This window comes from Rhinolophus ferrumequinum, chromosome 16, assembly GCF_004115265.2.
Source record: "Rhinolophus ferrumequinum isolate MPI-CBG mRhiFer1 chromosome 16, mRhiFer1_v1.p, whole genome shotgun sequence".
Classification (NCBI taxonomy): Eukaryota; Metazoa; Chordata; class Mammalia; order Chiroptera; family Rhinolophidae; genus Rhinolophus; species Rhinolophus ferrumequinum.
This window is the reverse complement of record NC_046299.1, coordinates 9,970,990-9,991,935: the sequence shown is the minus strand read 5'-3', so window position 1 is coordinate 9,991,935 and position 20,946 is coordinate 9,970,990. Positions and strand designations below refer to the sequence as shown.

The 20,946-nt window shown below is 51.7% G+C and overlaps 1 protein-coding gene across 1 annotated transcript in view; it reads left to right on the top strand.

Moving 5' to 3' along the window:
* GRK5 (G protein-coupled receptor kinase 5) overlaps positions 1 to 20,946 on the top strand; it is a 192,203-nt gene that overhangs the window by 149,448 nt on the left and 21,809 nt on the right. Inside the window, exons 5-6 of the mRNA XM_033130435.1 lie at positions 18,371 to 18,471; positions 20,238 to 20,330. Coding sequence (XP_032986326.1) covers positions 18,371 to 18,471; positions 20,238 to 20,330 — 194 coding nt within the window. The remainder of the gene's footprint in view (positions 1 to 18,370; positions 18,472 to 20,237; positions 20,331 to 20,946) is intronic.

Here is a 20,946-nt window from a genome sequence, read left to right as displayed (position 1 = left end):
AACAGATCAGTGGAATGCAGTGTGACAGGAGCAGTGGTGCAACTGTGCAAAGGGAAGTGGGGAGGGGGCTCGTGAGAAGCTGCCCTAGACCAGCCTGGGGGAGCCGGAGAGGCTTCTGGGAGGTGATGCTGCTGAATTAAATCTTAACATGATAATGAGGAGGAGGAGGAAGTCAGTGCCAACGAAAGGAAAAGAGAAGGGCCTTTCACGGGCAAAGGTCAGAGCAGCGGTTCTCACCTGGGGACATTTGGTCGTCCCCCCCTCGTGTGGCAGTATCTGGAGAACTTTTTGATTGACACATTTGGGAGGATGTGCTACTGGCATCTAATAGACATGGGCTGGGGACACTGCTGAACGTCCCATCATTCACAGGGTGGCTCCGTAGCAAAGAATTATGTGGCCCCCAATGTCAGTAGTGCTGAGGGGAAGAAACCCTGCTATAGAGGTGGGAACGGTGAGATGAGGCCAGTGTAGGGGTACAGGGCCCTCTGGGTGGCAGGGCCTGGCAAAACATGTCGGGGACTTTGACACCATCTCAAAGGCAGTGGGGAGCTACTAGGGCTCTGCATGCCATTTGCTATTCAGGATGATCCCTCTGACGCCACGGAGGAGAAGGGGAGAGACTGAAGGCAGGAGCTGATGTGGGGAGCTGACGCACGAGCTGTGGGCCGGGGAGGGGAAGGCAGGGGGCCTTGGGAAACGTTAGGAGGAAGGAGCTCTGGGAGACGGGCCGGTGTGGGGTGTGGCGAGAACAGGTGGGAGGACTCCCGAGTGATTCCCTGTCTCCATCTTGAGTCACTCAGTGGGTGCCGGTGCTCCAGGAGGACTGAGAGCATAGGACGAGGGTCGCTGCTGTAAGTTGCAGGGTTATTAGCTCATTGGGCAGAGACGATGGCACCTGCTTTCTATGGTGTCCTCTGCCCCGGGCTGGACACATGGCTCTTATTCATTGCCAGTTGGTTTAAGACAATGAGGGGGTCCTGGGAAGCTTCTTTCCACGGGCCCCTCACCTCTCCTGCCTCATGCCTCTTTCTGGAGAGCTGACACTTAGCTGGCTTGTGTCCCCCGGTGTCTGACTTGGTGTGCTGCAAGTCTGGCTAGAAAGTCCCTGCTCAAAGTCAAAGCTGATGCCCAGAGTCGAATTCTTGCCCACTGTGGGATGATTCCCTTCAAACCTTGGCTTGAAGGCTTCCCTCCCAAGAGGCAATGTCCGCTCTTTGGATGCTGCCCAGAGTCCTGTATCAGTTGACCATAAGTGGCCAGCTTTGCTTGGGGGGGCATTAGAGGGCACAGCCGGGGTGGGTTCTGGGAGGGGCTGAAAGCCATGGAGATCTAACATGAAGGCACCAGAGTGCTGCGAGTGGGCGAGTTTTAGAACCAGGTACCTGGGTTGGAAGCCACACTTGGCCTCTTTTGCTGTGTGGCCTTGGGGAAGTTACTGCACCTCTCGGTGCCACGGGTTGCTTGTCTATTGAGTGGGCAGGGTAGTGGTGAGTGTCGTGAACACGTGCGGAGCCCGGGAGCTGGTACATATTAGACATTCGCTCAGCATTTGCTGTCATCGGACATTCCCCTCTCTTGCCTGTGCTTTCAAAATCAGGCTCTTGAATGAGGAAATCATCCAGACATGAACTCCAGCTGTGCAGTTGTGAGAGGCCAGGGAGGGGTCCAGAGAGTCCCCAGCCACAGAGGGCTGGCCAGACAGGCCAGACTCATGAAAACGCAATGCATTAGTCAGGATGATTAACGCCAGCAGCCACAACAAACAAGCCCCAACTCTCAGGGCCTTCACACCACAGAGACTGCTTTCTATCTCATGTACAATCTGATTGGGTTTTCAACTCTCGTGGGTGAAACCAGGGGTCCTGGTTGCTTTGGTGGCTCCACCATCTTGAAGATGTCATATGGTCACCACCAAAGGGGAAGAGAGAAGTGAAGGAGGCGCAAGAGCTTTAATTGCTTTGGCCTGGAAGACATGTCACTTCCTCTCCCAGGCCTTTGGTCAGGAAGTGGAGGTATTCAGGGGGCCATGTGGAATACTGCTTCCGCTCTCCGTTCTCATCTCCCAAGCTGAAAACATTGTCTGAGTGGCAGGCTAGTCTCTGGTGCTGGTGAGACAGTCACGAACATGGCATGTCTTACCGATAGCCTCAGGCTGATCAGCTCAGAGAAGCTGCCCAGAAGCCTCCGGTAACGTCAGACATGTGTGCTGGGCGCTGTAGAGACCTGGGCAGCTCACTTCCAGGTACCTGCAGATCAGAAATGATACAGGTGACAGGTGTTGGGGCATGAGGCAAGGTTGCTCTGAGCTGGGGTGGACGGAAATATTTCTAATTGTAATAATAAATAATAATAGGTGATCCTGAAAACAGGATTATATACCATGGTCATTCATCACTACAGACTTCTTTTTTAAAATACTAGCTTTGTGGAAATGTACTTCACATACCATAAAATTCACTCTTTTAAAGTATACAGTTCAATGGTTTCTAAAATAGTCACAGCTGTCCAGCTATCACTATCTGATTCCAGTACATTTTATCATCCGCAATAGAAACTGTTTCCCTTTCCTCCCAGCTCCTGGCACCCACTAATCTGCTTTCTGTTTCTATGGATTTGCCTGTTTTGAACATTTCATATAAATAGAATTATATAATAAGTGGACTTTTGTGACTGACTTCTTTCACTTAGCGTGTCTTCAAGGTTCATCTGTGTTGTGACATGTAGCAGTATTTCATTCCTATTTACGGCTGACTAATATTCCACTGTATGAATAAGCCACATTTTATTTATCTTCTCATCAATTGACGGACACTTAGGTGGTTTCCACTTTTCGGCTCTAATGAATAATGCTGCTGTGAACATTCATATACAATTTTTGCATGGACATGTGTTTTCATTTCTCTTGGGTGTATATTTAGGAGTGGAACTGTGGGTCATAGGGTAACTCAATGTTTAATCATTTGAGGACCTGCCAGACTGTTTTCAAAGTGGCTGCACCATTTGTCACTCCCACCAGCAGTGTACGAAGGTCCCGATCTCTACAGCCTCTCCAACACTTGACATTTTCTATCTTTTTTATTTTATCCTTCCCAGTGGGTGTGAAGTGTTATCTCATTGTGGTTTTGATTTGCATTTCCCTAGAGACTAATGATGTTGAGCATCTTGTCATGTGCGTGTCGGCCATTTGCATACCTTCTTTGGAGAAATGTCTATTCAAATCCTTTGCCTGGTTTTTAAATTGGGTTGTTTTTTTGTTCTGTTTTGTTTTAATCGTCTTAATGTTGAATTTTAAAGGTTCTTTGTATGTTCTGGATGCAAGTCCCTTATCAGATATATGATTTGTAAATATTTTCTCCCATTCCATGAGTTGTCTTTTTACTTTCTTGATGGTGTCCTTTGAAGCATATAAAGATGTTAAATTTTGATGAAATTCAAATTCATTTTTGTGACTTGTTTTTCAAGGATTGGTTTTTACTTTGTCTGATCTGTCCTTATAAGGTCTCAGTTTGGGGGGGAACAGGTTATGTATGGTGACAAAGTAAACAAACTGGAGTACACATTAGGCTCATGGATCTGTCTTCCTCTAGAGAACCGAAGCCCAATTACCTGTTGGAAAGAGCTGTCCTTCAGGAACATTCCAGCCCTTCCCCTGGTTGACATGGCAATATCCTTAGGCCCTCTATGTCCAGCACTGCAATGGCATCTTACAGATAGGCTCTTGGATCTTCCTAGTAACTCCCCAAGATGGGTATTAGTGGACCCATTTTTTACAGATCAGGCAACTGAGGTTGGGGAAGGGAAGAGGCTGGTTTATATTAGTGGAGACAGGGTTAGGGCTTACGTGGAGTCCCTGAGTATCCTGCTTCAGCAGTGTTGTTTGCAGAACACCTTGCTGTGGTTCATTTTTTTTTTTTTTGAACAAATTTAGTCTTTTTTTACTTTTTTTTTATGGGGGAATATTGGGGAACAGTGTGTTTCTCCAGGGCTCATCAGCTCCAAGTCATTGTCCTTCAATCTAGTTGTAGAGGGCACAGCTCAGCTCCAAGTCCAGTCGCTGTTTATTGCAGGGGGTGCAGCCCACCATCCCATGTGGGAATTGAACCAGCAACCTTGTTGTTGAGAGCTCATGTTCTAACCAACTGAACCATCCGGCCAACCCTCCTGAAGCTCAGCAGCAGCTTGTTTTCAGTGTAGTTGTGGAAGGCGCAGCTCACTGGCCCTCGAACCGGCAACCCTGTTGTTCAGGGCTCACGCTCTAACCAACTGAGCCGTCTGGCCGCCCCGCTGTGGTTCATTTTAATTAGGCCCATGAGCAACTGTGCGGGGTCTCCAGCTTTGAGCTGCCCCCTCCCAATCACTACAGCCCGGCTGGTGGTACCAATTTCAGTGCGGTTTTACTAGGGAGTATCAGTGGAGTCCAGGGGAAGCTCAGACCTGGCGAAAGCGCCTGCATGGGTGGGTTTCTTCTGACAACAAAGTGGACAAGTGCGTTGGAGCAGTCTTCTGACGTGAACCTGCTTGTGTTCTCTGTGGGACGCTGACAATGCCCCAGGCAGGCAGCTCTTAGAGGGCATTTCTTGCTGGAGGTCCGCTGGAAGGATGTTGTTTTCTGGGTCCCTCCAGAGACGATGCTTCTTTGTTTCTATAAACAATGATAGGGTAAGACAGGGAAGTTTGTTCTTGTTTAGGGGGAAATCACCCATCAGCCCGAGTTCCTGCACAAAAGAAATCTATTCCTAATGCTTGTTTTGCTCTCTGGAAAACATCCACCTTTTAAAAAGTAAAGAGTTTGAATGAAAGGAAATAATTCTAAGTTCCTCTTTCTTTGCTACCCCCGCCCCCACAGTGCCACTTCTGTGGTGCCTTCCCTGTCCCAGTTCTGCCACTTTACAGCTGAACCCCAGTTCTGCCACTTTACAGCTGTGCCTCTTTGGGGCCTCAGTTTCCCCATCTGAGTATGGGGATGAGGAAGATGGTGCTTAAATGGGCTTGTGGCCTTTAGTCATTCTCAAAGCACCTTCACAGTTTTGGCTATATCTGCAGGCCCCCTAACAATTATTTATACAACATTTTTCTTTAACTTATCTGTTCACTTTAAATGAGCTTTAAGAGGAAACTTTGTATCAAGAACATGTCTGGAAAACCAGCATTGATTTGTCATACATAAAGAAAAGTGGAAGGATTGATACTGAATTCTAGCCAGATAGTCTTTTGCAGACCTGAGGCTCTGAGCCTGAAGCCTCCTTCCTCTTTGTTTGAAGGGAGATTCGTGAATATTAGAGCCGTGTGAGCAAGATTGTAACATTGTAACACCACACGCAGGCTTTCTACTTGAGGGTGGGAGGCTTGAAGGAGAATCGAAGAGGGACCACCGTTTTCACTGAGTGATTAATATGACTAAAGTGTGTCTCTGCACCTCCTAAAACCACCTACCTCATCATTTTTGGGAAAATGCTGGGCTAACTACTTCCCAGCTACGATGCATTTTATAAATGCTGGCTTGTTGGAAGAGACAGAGTGACAGAGCAAAGAGCACTGGACTAGGAGTCAGGCTTATTCCCAATCTCCCTTCCTGAATCTGTGGCCTTGGGAGGAGCTAACATAGAGTCCACTTAATCATCTAACCAACTCTCGGTCTCCAGGGCAGCCCATGGCATGGAATATGGGCGGCTTGAGCAAATCCCTCCTTTACAATAGCTTGCCCTTGCCCCATCTTCTGTGGGGCTTGGGCTTCCAGCCACCGGCCCTAGACCCAGCTTTTCATCTCTGCGAAGATTGCTTGGCCCTCGTCCGTCTCCCAGCACCCAGAGCAGCGTCTCCATCCTGTTGATGAATCTGGTGAACTTGAAGTCCATGTTCCCTTCAGCTTGTCCTGAGCTGGGCTGGAAGGGCAGCTGGGCCATGCCCCTGGCTTCTCCTACTTTCCACCATAGCACTGCAAGAGGACCCAAGGGTGGAAGAGGACTGAAAAGAAAACTTGAGAAAGGAACTTCCTGGAGTTTTCTCAAGCCACAGTGGGGGAGTGGAGGGGCTGGGCCTCTTCCTCTTCCATTTTTGGGAGCAGCAGAGAGAGGAAATCAAAACAAAGCCACATTATTTGTGCTCACTAGCTGTCCTGGGGCGAGACAGAAGGGAGCTAGCATTTATTGAGCAATTACTGTGTGCCTGGAACTTCATGTTTCACATTTGACTCAGTCCTCTTACTAGCCAGCTGAAAGGGGGGCTCAGAGAGGTTAAGTAATTGACCAAGAACACCCAGTAGGGCCAGAGCAGGGACTTGAAGCCAGGCCTGTCGTCTTCCCATCCCCTCCCAGCCAGATGCCCCCTCGCCCTGGGCCTCACCATCGGTAGAGGGAGGAAGTTGGTCTGGGTGCTGCCCTTCCACTCTAACCACCTATAGTAATGATAAAATTCACAGTCCCTGAAACATCTCTTACTATGTGCCAAGCACTCAGCCGAGGGCTTTAAATAACTTGATCCGCATATCTACGCCCTGGATTATTGTCTCCATTTTAAAGGTGAGGAGATGAAGACACAGAGGGTCTTAACAGTGACTTGCTCTCCTAAGGTAGCCTAGCCTGGCTCCCGACCACTCACGTCTCTTCTTGCTGAGGGATTGTTACTGTCCCAGGAGCACTCACCAGGGAGCTGGGGTGCTGATGGAGGGCAGCAAGGCCTGCCAGGGCTCCTGAGTTGTTTCCAGTTCGCCCCAGAGCCCAGCAGCTGCCTTGCTCCCCATGGAGCACCCCTGCTGTTCTAGTTTTCCTCTGAATTGAGGCCGGGGCCTCTAGAAGTCCAGGTCCGTTGGAAGAGGACCCGAGAGCTCATCTTGGAGGAGTTCTCCTCCAGTTCACCCCAAAAGAAGGAGGACACCACCTAGGGTTGGCTGCAGCACCCAGGGGAATCTCAGGGGCCATCCAGTCCACAAGATCTGCTATAGTTGAGCGGCCTGAGGGCCAGGCCCCCCTTTTGCCTCCCTCTGTCTCCCCAGGCCCTGGCTTTGAGAAGAACACTTATGGCTCCATGGAACCCAGTTTTAAAACCATGGAGTTAAGCCAAACTTGTCATGTCGTAGCTGAGGGAACTGAGGCCCAAAGAGGGGCTGGACCCCCCCACCACCACCACCTCCCCAAGGTCACATGGCTCGGAGGAGACTGGAATGTTCCTCGTTGGGCTTTCCACAACTTTGTGCTACAAGCATGGAGAGAAGGCACCAGAAGGAATGCTTCCTGACTTGGCTCTCAGGTTCCCACCGTGGCTGGCCTGAAACTGGGCTTGAACTCCTCTGGGGCACTTCTTCCTGGGCCGGTCCACCTGTGTCACATACTGAGCCCTGTGGAGTGAGTGTCCGAGCAGAGCAGAGAAGGCTGCGGCTCCACCATTTGAACATCTGTGCTTTTTAAACAGAGATAGCCTTGAAGGAAGGGGTAGCACTGTCATGAACCCTCTCCCATTCCTTTACTAAGGGTGGCTTTTAATGGGGGAAATGGGGCAACATAACATTAATTTAGCACCTACTGTACACTCTGCGCTTTACTTCTTTATTTCATCCCATATTCATGACAGTTCTGTGTAGCAGACACAATTGTCCCCTGTTTATCCTGGGCAAAGTTCCTTAGTAGAGAGTGAAAGCTGGGAGAATTGAAAACAGGGAGTCAAACAGATACTCGTATGCAAATGTCCACACCAGCATTATTCACAGTGGCCAAAAAGTAGAAATGACCCAAGTGTCCATACAGAGATGAATGGATAAACAGAATATGGTCTATGCACAATGGAATGTTGTTATTTATAGCCAGCCAGAGGAATGGAGTTCTGACACCTGCTACGACACAGATAAACCTTGCGAACACGATGCTAAGTGAAAGAAAGCAGACACGAAAGACCACGTATTGTATGATTCCACTTCTATGAAATGTCCAGAATAAGCAAACCCATTGAGGCAGAAAGTTAACTAGTGTTTACCAGGGGCTGGTGGGAGGGAGGTAATGGGGAGTTATTGCTTTATGAGTATAGTGTTTCTGTTTGAGACAATGAAAAACATTTGGAAAAAGATGGTAGGATGGCTGACATTATGAATGTAATCAATGTACACCGAGTTGTGCCTTTAGAATGGTTACAATGGCAATGTACAGGGGGTGCCAGAAAATGTATACAAGTGGACACTTTGGTCAACGTTGCTCAAGCAGTAGTTCGCTGTAATCAAGTGTCTGAATGCTTTTTTTTTTTTTTTGAGCACCTCTTGTAACTGCAGAAGTCAAAAGTGACTTGTATTCATCTTTTGTTATCAGTATATATTGAGTATTACAATTTTAATACAGTTTTCCTGTCTTAAAATGTGTATACATTTTTTGGCACCCTCTGTATATTTTACCACCATGAAAGAAAACAACAAAAAAAGAGTGAATCTGAGCTACAACCCCACTCTTTCTGATTCCAGTATCTGTAGTCTTTCTCCTCCACTGTCTTATCTTCTCAAAACTTAACCAAAGACAAAATTCCCCCCCACCATCCCAGGTGTTCATGGATGAGGAGGTCCAGGAGGGCAGGTGGGCCAAACTGAGGATGTACATTCTGGCCCCTGTCCAGCTACTGGCCCTGAACCTGGGCGTTAACTTTCACTTTGCACTGTGTCCTTAGCATTCTCATGTCACAGTCTCCCTACACAGCATTTTTAATGACTGTAATTGTCCTTCAAATAGACATACTTTATTTCCTCCCCCAACCTTTCCTGAGAAACAGATGCTCTTTGCCCAAAGCCTGATTTCTTTCCTGCTCCTCCTGAGGTCCTTGAGACTGATGTGCCAGCTGGGGCTCCTCACAGCAGGCCCAAGTATGCCCGTCTGGGTCCCTTTTCCTTTCTCGTGACCTTCCAGGTCAGAAAGTAGGATGTTCCTTTCATGCTGGCGGAGCAGCTCTGCCTGCGACTCCCTGTTCCCCCCGTGTATGTAGAGTATTTCCTGCCCAGAGTTCTTCTCTCTAGAGTGGCTGGATACAGAGAGCTCAGCCGTAGGCTTTCTGAGGAACATGTCCCTCCCCCAAGCTCTGCCCTGGGTGGGCGGTGACGCTGGTCTCTGTGGTGCTTGCGCTGGGCTGACTCCCCGTGTGGCCGGGCAGGTGGGCTTCAGCAGGGAAGTGACACCGTGGTGATGGGGTACATTGAATTCCCTGGATCTTAGGAGATTCCTGCCCCTCCTTCACTCCCAAGCCCGGGGAATGAAATCCTCACCAGAGAAAAACCTTCCAAGGCCAAGATATTTCCAACACAGTTTCAAAGTGAAGCCGGTTTGGAAGCCGTGGAATGGGAGGGTGTTCTGGAAGATGGAAAGTTGGCTCGCAGGGCCCTTGCCTCTCACGCACAAGGAATGAGGGACACTCCCCACCGTGAGCATTCTGCACCCAGCCCTTCGGACCCAGGTTCCACTCGACAATTACCTGCACGTGGCTGCACTGACCCAGAGCAGAGTTGGCTGGGTTCAAGCCACTTGCCAGGAAAAACCCCCACTCTCGGGGTCCCCAAGAGCCAGCTCGCAGCCTCTGTAAACAATGCGTCATCTCCCATCATGCACTTTGGGCCCATAGGTCACGACCAGGGATTTTGGAATTGACAGAGGCCGGCTGGCCCTTCAGTCCACCTCCAGGCGTATTTCGTTTTGTTAATTATCATTTTTTGGCTTTTGACGTAAAGAGTCAAGCGCTAGGGCAGGGTTGCTTGTGTATTTTCCTTTCTTTCTCATTAAAGTTGCCCAGCTCTCAGGCCCCTGGCTAAATTCTGCCAGTGTTTAGAAACATCCTCTCACTTCCTGACTTCTAAAAATCCTTCATCCTGATTTCTGCGAAACTCTTGAATAGCAAAGAAATATCTGATGGCTCAAGATCTGTTAGGCGCCAATCTGCTTTTCTCTTCTTGAAGGGTTGTGGCTATTTCTCAAGAGCTGTGATTCTGTACTTTGCTGACCCAGGGTCCGTGACACCTTGTGACCTGGGGTGACCAGGTCAGCAGTGGAACCGTCAGAAAAGGCTGGAACCCCCTCCCTCAGAGCACTTACCTGGCCTTGGGGCCCCTCCCTCTCTTACTGTTCACTCTGAGCCGGCTGCGGGGTGGAGGTTCTCAAAGGCAATCCTGCCATATTAAGTTTGTCCAGAGAAGTGTCCTTGCCATAGGAAAAAATAGATTCTTTCGGAGCCCTGCCCTTCTCAGTACTTCCCATGTGAAAATGCCAGCTTGAAGGAAGGAAGGGCCCTTCTCATTGCCTAGCCAGACTCCCTCCTCCTTTGGGCCTTGGTCAAACCCCACCTCAGTCTGATACAACCCCCTGCCTGAGCTTTCCCTCCTGCAGGCTGATAGGCTGCAGCCCACCTGGCCGCCGTGGTCCCCATCAGCTTTGAACTCCTGCCATTGACCGAGTGAGTGGTCGATGAGGTCGTTGGAGTGCAGCTCCTGACCTGGGCACAGCAGGGACACTCGGGGAACCCGTGTGGCCGGCAGACTGAATCAGCTCAGACCCCAGCTGGAGAAGCAACAATCTCCTTGCTTTCTGACGAGTCACAGCAGTAGCACCACCTGTAGCTCCGCTTGCTCCCGTCCCTTCTAGGGTCTTCCCGGCCTGGCGGAGTGAGCAGCCATTCTCAGGGTCACCCCCAAAGTAATGCAAGAGATCGTTGCCCAAAGAGTTAAGGAGATTGCCAGGTGGTCGCAGGTATAACGGAATTGTGGGCCTTACAGAAGCCCCGGGGCTGCCTCCCACTACAGTGCCAGGGCGTTGGCCTTCCTCACCTCCTCCTCCACCCATGAGGAGAAGCCCTGAGGGTCCCCTGAGCCCCTGGGACTCTGGTCTTTGGCTGTTCATCGCGGAAGATAACGGTGCAGACCAGGCTCCACCTTCCTAAGGTTTGGTGGCATCAGGCAGGAGGTGGACTCCTGGGTGTCCCTCTGGAGAAGGCCCCCTTGAGACTGAGTGCTGTTGGAGACAAGGGAAGATCTGGGTTTTGTGGGGGCTGAAGCTTAAATAACTTGGGGAGTGTTCTCTTAGAACAGAACATTAGGTACAAAAGCGAGTCTTCCCTGAGAATGGGAAAAGAAATCATAACAAATGACAGGAGCCTTGGAGATTCAAGTCCTTTTCATCTGCGATCTCAAGGTACCTGAGGTGCTTATGTAGAAATGCTTCCCCCGTGAAACGTGGCTTTTCCTCCCACGTAGAACACTTGTAGCTCGCAGGACTGCAGGTAAAGGGCCCCGAAGCTTAAACTTCCTCTGCTTCAGGGTAAGTCACTACTGGTGGAGACCATGCCCACCCCATGGGAAGCGGTGAACGTCACCTTCCCTTAGAACTTAAAGGAGGCCCAGTGAGTTCCTGAGGCGGAGACTTGTCGTTTTTCTGGCTTCTGCCCCAAGGACCCCCCGCTACCAGCTGCCTGTCTAGCCGTGTGTACCTGCCCAATGGGGCTGCATCCGGCACAGTGCTCAGACCATGCAGTCTCCCCATCCAGGCTGACCATGCAGACACTGGGGGAGGAGTTGGGCTTTTTCGCCAAGAGCTGCAGGATACAGACATCAGGCCCCGCATGGAGGGAGCTGTGGCCCCACCGCACTTTGCTCCTGAGCATTTGGCTGGGCAGATTTCTTTTTCCCCAGTGAGAAAGAAAACAAAACCCTGCCTTTTTTCTTTGGTCCTGGTCTTGTTTGGGGCTCGTGCCTGCTGCCTGGCTGTGTACAGAGAGAGGAACTATCCCAGACGGGCACACGGCGGTGGCTTTTCCACATGGCACTGAAGGTTTTGATTAAAAAGGTGGAAGAATGGCGCTTTTTCTTCCTGTCAGCCAGACCTTAAATCAACCCTCAAGTGAGGAAACGCTGTCCAAGGCTGCCGTTCAGTAAACTGTCCTTTGTCTTCTGGTTGTGATTGTACAAGCAGGTTTCATTCCAAGCCAGGATTTAGGGTTGGAGGGAGTCCCCCTCTGTCCCCCTCCTACCAGCCGTGTTATCATTATCCAGTTCCCGTTCCTGGAGTCAAGCGAGCTGGCTTCTGTCATTTCATGGAGCTTGGAACCAGCCAACGTGAGGGTGGGAAGAGAAAAGCGAGGAGAGAGAGGAAGCCCCGGTGGGTTAGGTAGCATCTGGAAGTTACTTCTGGTTGCCTGGCCCAACTCCTGTTTTACAGATGGTGAACTAGTCTTGGCAGCAAGTAGCACGTACTTAACCCAGTTGCTCAAACAAAGGAGGAACTTGTTGGAAGGGAGGGGGATATGATGAAATGAAATTGTGAGAGACATGGCTGTACCTGGGCCGAGGAATCCCTGGCACAAGGTCAATTCTAGGTTCTCCCCAGCTGGCCACCCCAAGCCTCCAGCCCACCGTTTCTGCCTGAGATAGGCGTTCCAACAGGTTGTAACTAAGAAACTCCCAAAGAACTCTGATTGACCCACTTGTCCAAAGGCAGGGGTAGACCAGAAGACCCCATGAAGGTGCTTCTGACAGACAGACGTCTTTGTTCTCTTCCTCCCTCTTTCCTGCTATGAATGCACATGTGTACACACACATTTATGCCACAAATATACTGATTACCTTCTATGTGCCGGGAATATCATCTGTTCATTTCAGCAAAGAAGGGTTGAGAGATTACAGGTTTTGGAGTCTGGATTTGAATCTCAGATCCACCGTTTACTATTCGGTCTACAAGCACGTGTGGCATACACTAGCTGCTCACCAAATACTGTGCTGGATGCTGATGAGACAGGAACGAACACTCCCACCCTTCAAAGAGTTTTCTCTGAGGCTCAGTTTCCACATCTGTGACCCTGGGACAACAAGCTTCACCTTATGACATTGTTCTGGAGAGCAGCAGAAGTTTAAATGTGGGGAAACTCACGTCAAGGGGGTCAGGCTGACCCCTCTTCCAGGAGCCCACAAGCAGAGCCTCTTTCCCGCCCCTGCCCCCGCCCACGGCCAGGCCCTGGCGGCTTCCCGTCACTGACGCAGATCCCCTTGTGCAGGGTCAAGCGGCCGCTGTGGAAGTGTCCCTCCCCCTCCTGTCCTGGAGGAGAAATGGGGGGTGGGCCCCCAAGAGGTAGCTGCCTCCACTGGGTGGGAGGGCAACCCCATTATTTGGAAGGAAGCGGACCCCCTGGAACCCCTTTCTTCCAGAGTGTCTTGTCCTGCTCTGCTTTTCCTGAAAGCTAAGTCTGTCCACATTGGGAAGTTGCTGGAGTCAAGCGAGCTGGCCTCTCACTTGATCATAATAGTTTACATGGGGAACGTCAGCTGCCCACGTGTGAAAATATACATCCTCATCAAGCCCTAAGTGCTTGCGTCTGGACATAAAGCGGACAGTCTCCTGCACTGACCTTTTGTTCACTGATGGAAGCGCTGCTAATGAGCTCTGAGCCCGTTGGTGGGATGTTTTCACATGCTGAAGCAAAGCGTATGTTGGCCATTAGCCTGTGGGGGCTGGGGGGGCGGTACGTTGACAGCACTGTACAAATAGCATTTGCCAAAACATGCAGCGTCCGCTGCACCTCATTCTCCAGCCTTGTTCTTCAAGGCCAAAGTCGTATCCTCCTCACTATCCGAGAAGGACTAGGGCGTCTTTTAGAGGACACGATGGTGCTTGGGGAAGAGGCTCTCTGACCAGATGGCCTGGGTTTGAATTCTACCTTTACTCCCATGTGACCTTGAGCAAGTTATTTAACTTTTCTGAGTCTATTTCTGCATCTGTAAAATGCAGATTGTAATAATAAAACCTACCTTGAGAGGATTAAACAAGGTAATCCCATGCAAAGTACATAGGACTTAATATATAGTAAGTGCTCAGGAAATGGCAGTGATAATGATGATGGTGATGATGGTGGCAGTTGTTACTGGGCGGTGGGGTTGGTGGAAGGTCCTGCCTGCTCAGAGAATCATCGTGGATGAGGTTGTATTGGAAGGCGGTCCTGAAGACTGGGTGATTTTTGGACGTGCCATGATGGGGCACGAAGGGCTCCTTCTAAAGGAACGAGCAAAGGCCCAGCGGCTGGAAAGCCAGAGCTTGCCCAGGAAACAGCGAGTGGAGCGTGAGATCACCCACGAGCAGAAGGCAGGAAGGGGAAGCTGGTCGAGAAGGGAGTTTGGGGCCAGGCCCAAGAAGGCAGTGGACTTGTCCATTGGCAGTGGAGACCATCTGTGCTGTGTGGTGTAAGTGGTAACAGAGAGCTGTGAGGGGCCTACTGATAGTCCAGGCAAGAGAAGAGAATTCTTGAAACCGGGCACTGAGGTGGGGATGGAGAGGACAGGTGGGTGGGAGAGACACCAGGGCTAAGATTGCTGTGTGTGCATGTTCCCATCTGTGAAATGGGGACAAGCTGGTTTTGAGTGGGACCAATGAAGGCAGAGCTATGTCCTTCCCCTAGAGCTGGCCCAGAACAGCTGACTTAGAGCCCATGCAGCTCTGATTCATTACCGCTCTGAAGCCTGCCATGGAGCCCTGCTGTGTGTTGGTCCTGGCTCCACCATGGGCCAGCAGGGTGACCTTGGAGGAGTCCCTTCCCTTCTTGGTCCATTCTCTCAGGTCCCCATCTGTACCATGAATGCATTGAATCAGCTGGGCCCAGGAGAGTCCTGTGATCTCCTCCTTCTCCTGTTCCATCATGGGTCCTGAATTTCTGAACAAGTAGAGGGTGTGTGTTTCTAGAAGGCTCCGAGGGTGACATGATGGGTGCTGTCTTCAGAATTATTGATGGCTACCGAGGAGGAGTGGGGGGTGGTTCTGAAGAGCCTTTCATGGCCCAGCTGTGTGTGCCTCCATCCCTGGCTGCCTCCAAGGGCACCAGCCACATACAGTCAATCAAATTTCCACTTTGACATCTTCAGAAGCTGGGAGATGCTTTGGGAAACGGGTCCTCAGACACGTGGAGTTTCTCACTGATGCAGGAAATGACGTCCCTTCCTCCTGCCAGTCATCAATCGCAGTGCAGAGGGGACAGCAGTGCCCAGAGAGAGCAGGTACAGCAACTGGGGCAGCTGATCGCAGGACCCTCATGATGCCGCCCTCGGGGCTGGGAGAACCAGCCTCACAAGAGACATCGGCACATGCTTAGTTCCGCTTAGTTAGCGTTGTCTAGATGAGTCCTTCTCCCCCGAGCAGCACCCCCATGCTCCCCACTTAGTCCAGGCTCCAGGTCTCTGCCGGTGCTGTTCCCTCCACCTGGTACATCCGACTTCTCTCATCTTCCCTTTCCAGAGCTCCCGCCAAAACCAATCTCTCATTTTCTCCCCCCTCAACTGTTATTGCAAAGGCCGCAGTCCTCAGGTCTGAGATGAATCACTCGATCATTATTTCCCGTGTGCCACCTGGCCTCCCTGCTCTTAGAGGCCTGGGGGCTGGGGATGCTGGTCTCCCCGGGGCTGACTGCACAGTGATGCACAGACACCAAGGGCGCAACAGCGCCACCTTGTGGACTCATGGCCAGGCTGGCTGAGACTGGATGACCTGGCCAGTACTGGCAGAGCCCACTGGGGTTGGGCTGTAGGCCTGCCTGGGGCTTCAGTCCCTCTTGCTGTGAAATCACGAAGGTTGGATGCTGGAGAATCCCAGGGAGGCAGAGCCCTGAGAGTGGTGGGTGATCAGCAAATGCTTCCCAATTGACAGCTAAGTAAAGCACTTGTGGGGTGGCTTCGTGCCCAAGCCAGGCCACTGTCTTTTCTACCACCATCCCTTCCTCACCAGCCTGCTCAGTCCCTGAAATACCCTAGATTGTCCTGCTTCAGGTTAAGCACAGAAGGCCCTTGTGAAGCTGCAGTTATGGCCTGGGAGGGGTGAGCCCCTGAGCAATTGCAGCCCCAAGGGGTGCTGTAAACCACTGCCTATGCTCACTCCAAAGCCATCGCCACGCAAATGCAAGCTTCAGGACTAGTCCTTAGGAGTTCAGTCCAATCAGACTGCTCCCCCCACCCCCCAACATCTATCATCTCCTCTTTAGAACTCCTGAGGCTCCAGGGCAGGGGTGTCCAAACTGCAGCCCGCGGGCCAACTGCAGCCCGCAATCCATTTTTAATTGGCCCGCTGCAAATTCCAAAAATATATTTAGTTTACTTAAATAAACCAGGTGAGGCAATACGTACTTCACCTCGAGTGAGTGGCCCAGCTGTTGGTGTATTTTACCGCATGTGGCCCTTGGTAAAAAATGTTGGAAAAAGTTTGGACATCCCTGCTCCAGGGTATTGAAAGGAGTTCATCAATACTGTGCCTGAATATTGTGATATTTTTCATTTTGATGGAGCAGAGGATGAGAGAGGTATGCCCTAGGCCATACATCCAAGTTTAGGGTCACAGGTAGTACAGGCGGCTTGGGGACACTGAGAATGGAGAGAAAAGGGGGCAGAAGGGATTAGAGAAGAGTGAAGGTATAAAGCCCACTGGGTCCCCTTCATCCGTGCCAGGGGCAGCCCAGCCATAGCTCTCCAGAGCCCTCGGTGCAGTGAGCGTGCCATTGCTGTCCAGAGCCCACCTGGCCCGGGGGATATGCCCCCCTTTCCTCCGCCTCCTCATAGGCCCCCTGGGACCAAAAGAGATTAACTTCCTGGAAAGAGATCTGAAACTGCATGAAATTCTGCTTTCAAGCTGCAGGGGGTGGATTGTGGTTGCTGGAACCCCAGGGTCCTGTGAACATCTGGGGGCCCTTTTTCTTACGTGGGTCAGACGTTACATGCAGGCCAGGCAGGACCTTCCAAATGGTCTCCCTTTGAAATTGACTTCTCTGACAGGAAGGGGAAGGACCAGACACCCTCTGATTCCATCAGTGCAAATAGCGAATGTCCCACTGAAATGCCCTTTGAGCAGCACTCAGCTCACCCTCCTGGCAGGTTTGGGTTTTGCTTTCCAACTTAAACTGGCCAACGGCGTCTTACTCCCTTCTCATTGGCAAAGGTGTCACTCCCTGGAGTCACTTGAAAGGGGGTTTGGTTGGAATCGCTTAGTCTCTTCATGTCGAGTCAGAGACTGAGTTTGAACCCATGGTCGTTAAACTAAATGCATTATTACCTCCTTGTTAACTCTCATTAGAGCTTTGACCCGTGGGCAGTGTCCCCAGAGCCCTCCCGCCAGCCAACCCCAAGGAATGGATGGTGTGACTTCGTACACACAGCTGGGTCACCTCCAGTCCCAGGACAGTCCTGCCATCTGCTTAGGAGCAAGGGGAGGGTGGCTGAGCAGGGAGCCCTTCAGGTGGGAGGGCTTAGGAGGGGTGAGGGGTCTGCAGCCAGATTCCGCTTCGCTTCTGACCCCGTCCTCCGGGAGCCGTTCCCAGTGAGACGCTCCCGTAAGGATCTCCCCCTTCCCTGAGCCCAGGGCAGTGCTGGTTTCTGTCTTTCTGAGCCCACTCCCAGCAATTTTCGCAATTATTGCTCTAGTTTATTAAAAACCCACCTGGTGGGTGAGAAGCTGGTGGAGGGTGACTGGTGCGGGGAGGAGACGGGTGCAGGGAGGGCTATCTTCCCTGAGGTGGCTGCTTCTGGGTGGGACACAGAAACTCTCGGAGCTGCTCTTTCATACTTGAACTATTCAGGCCAGGTAGTTTAACCAAGAAGAACGAAATGACAGTGGTGACATTTATTGCATGCTTTCTACTATGTGCCAGGATCTGGGCCAAAGGCTTAACCTAAATGTTTCATTGATTCCTTCTGGGAGAAATTCTTATTTTTGGTCATCTTCCTGATAACTGAGACTGAGCAGTCAAGACCAAAGTCCCACAGCTACAAGTAGCAGATCTGGGATTCGAACCCAGGCCTGTCCATGACAAAGCGATCCCCATAGAGCTGCTGAGCTCCCTCCCCTGGTTGTTGGGCCTTCCTGTTCACCTGCCCTCTTGCCCATTTCAGACCCTTTTGCTCATGACCTTGAGACTAGGCAGGTATTCATCTCATGTCTGCCCTCTGAGGAGACAGCCCCAGAGTGGCTGAGGGACGTCGGCAAGCTCCGAGCGGGTAGCTGATGGACGGGGCTGTCTTGCACAGCTCCCTACGTCATGCACACTCGCATACCTCATTCAGTTCAGCACTCGCATACCTCATTCAGTTCTGATCACGGGGATGTCGTGATGGATGTTCTGCAGACGCGGGCAGTGATGCTGAGAGGGCCGTGTGACCTCCATGAGGGGACACCAACTGAAAGTGGCAGAGCCAAAAATCTGACCCGAAGTCTGGGCTCCTTCACCACCTTCCCGCCCAGCCACTTACCTGCACCACCGAACACTGCACGTGGCCCAGGGCCAGGTGTGGGTGGGAGGGCGAGACACTCAGGGAGGGTCTCTGTGCACCCAGCACTTGGGGTGGTCCTGGCCGCCCCGCTCCTCCCATCACTGACCGCCTCCTCTCTCTTCCTCCCTCCAGTCCCCAGTTTTCATCACTCAAGTCGGCCGGGACCTCGTCTCCCAGACAGAGGAGAAGCTCCTTCAGAAGCCCTGCAAAGAACTCTTTTCTGCCTGTGCACAGTAAGTGCCGCGGCCTGCCTGGCCTCCCCGGGGAGACCCACTCCCTCCCTTCCTGGGCCGGGGGCATCAGGCCCCTCAACCTCCTCTGGGCAGCCACACAGCTGCCTGAGAGGGGCTGCCTCTAGCCTCCTCCTGAGCACTGGGCACCGGAGACAGGTCTTCGGTGGCCGAGGGCCCCAGCCAAGCCACCCAGCTATTTGTATACTTCTTAAGCAGGGAAAAAGATACCAGGGGGCCAAGTCCAAAGAAAACATCTGCTTCAAAGGGTGTTGAAAGCAAGTGGCTCTCCAGGCTGTTGAGACAGAGGAATGTGCAAAAATTTGACCCAGTCTGGGTGGTTTGGAACTCCTTCCCCGGGCCCCCAACCACCACCGCTGCCACCAACCACAGCCAGGTGGCACTGCTACAGGAGGGGGCTGCCGGCTGCCGTCAGAGCCACACCCAATCACCTCTGCAGACCATACAACCACCCTATGGAATATGAGACGAGTCTGTGGGTGCAGTGCCAGCCGTGTACCAATTAAGCCCCCACACACAACGAAACCGTAGCACACACATTCATTGCCCACACGCACTGCTCCCCATAAGCTGACTCACGCGTGCATACAAACATACCTGCACGCCAAGAGACGTCCGGAACCCAATCACTCCACACACCCGGGCGAATCAGGGGCTTTTTGCGTGCTCTTGTTCAGCCTTTGCCTCACAGGTATTAACACACCTGCTGTGTGCCTGGCACTCTGCTTGATGCTGAGGGATGCCACGGTGAGCAGGAACACAGTCCCAGCTTTCACTGAGCTTCCTGCCGGGCAGGGAGGGAAGGAAGCCATCACCCCCCATGCACAGGCAGTGTGACGAAGAGGACGGACATTTAGGGAGGCCAGCTTGGGGCCCAGCCCTGTGTTAGGTGCCGAGGAGACACGGCCGTGAGCAGCATCAAACCTGGTTGCTGCCCTCTTGGAGCTAGCCACCGGTCAGATCTGACAACCAGTGAGGTCTCTGGGTTGTCACCCAGACCCTAAGGGAGTGGCCATGCCAGCCCCCCATGCCAGCCCGTTTTCAGGTTTGTCAGGGCACAGCTGTGAAATGCCCCCACTCCCCATGGCACCTCCCTTCCCTAGGTCCCAAGTGTCTGGGCCAGATTGGTCGGCATTGCCACTTTTCAAAGGGAAGAATCCTATCCCTGCCTGCAGCCAGGTTCAGAACCCTGCAGGTCTGGCCTAGGGCCAGGCCCATAGCAAGTGACCAGTAAATTCTGCTGCGGGCATGAAAATCTCCCCACGGCTTTGCTGATCCTGGACCAAATCCAGAGCCTGGGCCCTTAGGGGCCTCATCCCCACTCAGCCCAACACCACCCACCAGCTCGGAGTCCCTACGCTCCCCTGCACGCAGTTAAACCTGCTTCTGTTGTCATCTCCACTCTTGTCCCTTCTTCAGAAGGATCTCCATGACTCCCCCCGCCCCAACCCCGGGGCCTCACCTAACCCTGACTCATGATAACATGTCCCTGTTTAATGTTTGTGATTTACTGTTGTGATGCCATCCACGTGCTCGCTGCTATACCCCAGGCCTGGAGCATGCCCGTGGCACACACTCCGCCCATGTTTGCAGGCTCATCCAGGCAATCTCAGTGACCGCCTACAGCGGTGGGGCCTCTGCACCCTGTGTGTTTGCATTTCCAAAGTCTGGAAATGGCTGAGGCCGGGGCGTTGCGTCAGCCTGCTGCATCAGGATGATAAAATGTTTCTCTGTTCCCTCCGAGCCAGGTCTGTCCACAACTACCTGAGTGGAGAACCCTTCCATGAGTATCTGGACAGCATGTATTTTGATCGCTTTCTCCAGTGGAAGTGGTTGGAAAGGTGAGCGCTCCCCTGGCACACCCTATGTGCGTGTGACAATGTGTGTGTGTGGGGGGGAAGGAGGGTTGGTTACTGGTTTTTCCCCTGAGAAGTGATACTAAAATCAGGTACCTCCATGGACCCATGGATCAAATTAAATTAACCACCCTTCTATTAATTAAGTTCTTGTGTATTCTTCTAGAAATGCTCCGTGCTTATTAAAGTGTACTTACACACTCTCACACTCACACTCATGTACACATACAGCATCTTGGCATCTGGTTCTGTTTTGATTCACTGTCCTTGGGAATTCTTTGTCCATCAGAGAATGAAAAGCTGCCATATTCTTTGAATGAGTTGCACCCATTGTTTAACCCAATCCCCTGTTGATGGACATGGAGGTGGCTCTCAATTTTGTGTGCAACCTTCCCTAAGTAATGAAAAACTTTGTACATATACCTCTATGTACTTTTCAAGTACGACCATAGAAATTGCTAGCAGAGGCATTTCAGGATCCAAAAGCACCGATGCTAAGCTGTGAGGGCCTGCCATAGTGAGCGCCTGCCATAGTGAGCGCCTGCCATAGTGAGCGCCTGCCATAGTGAGCGCCTGCCATAGTGAGGGCCTGCCATAGTGA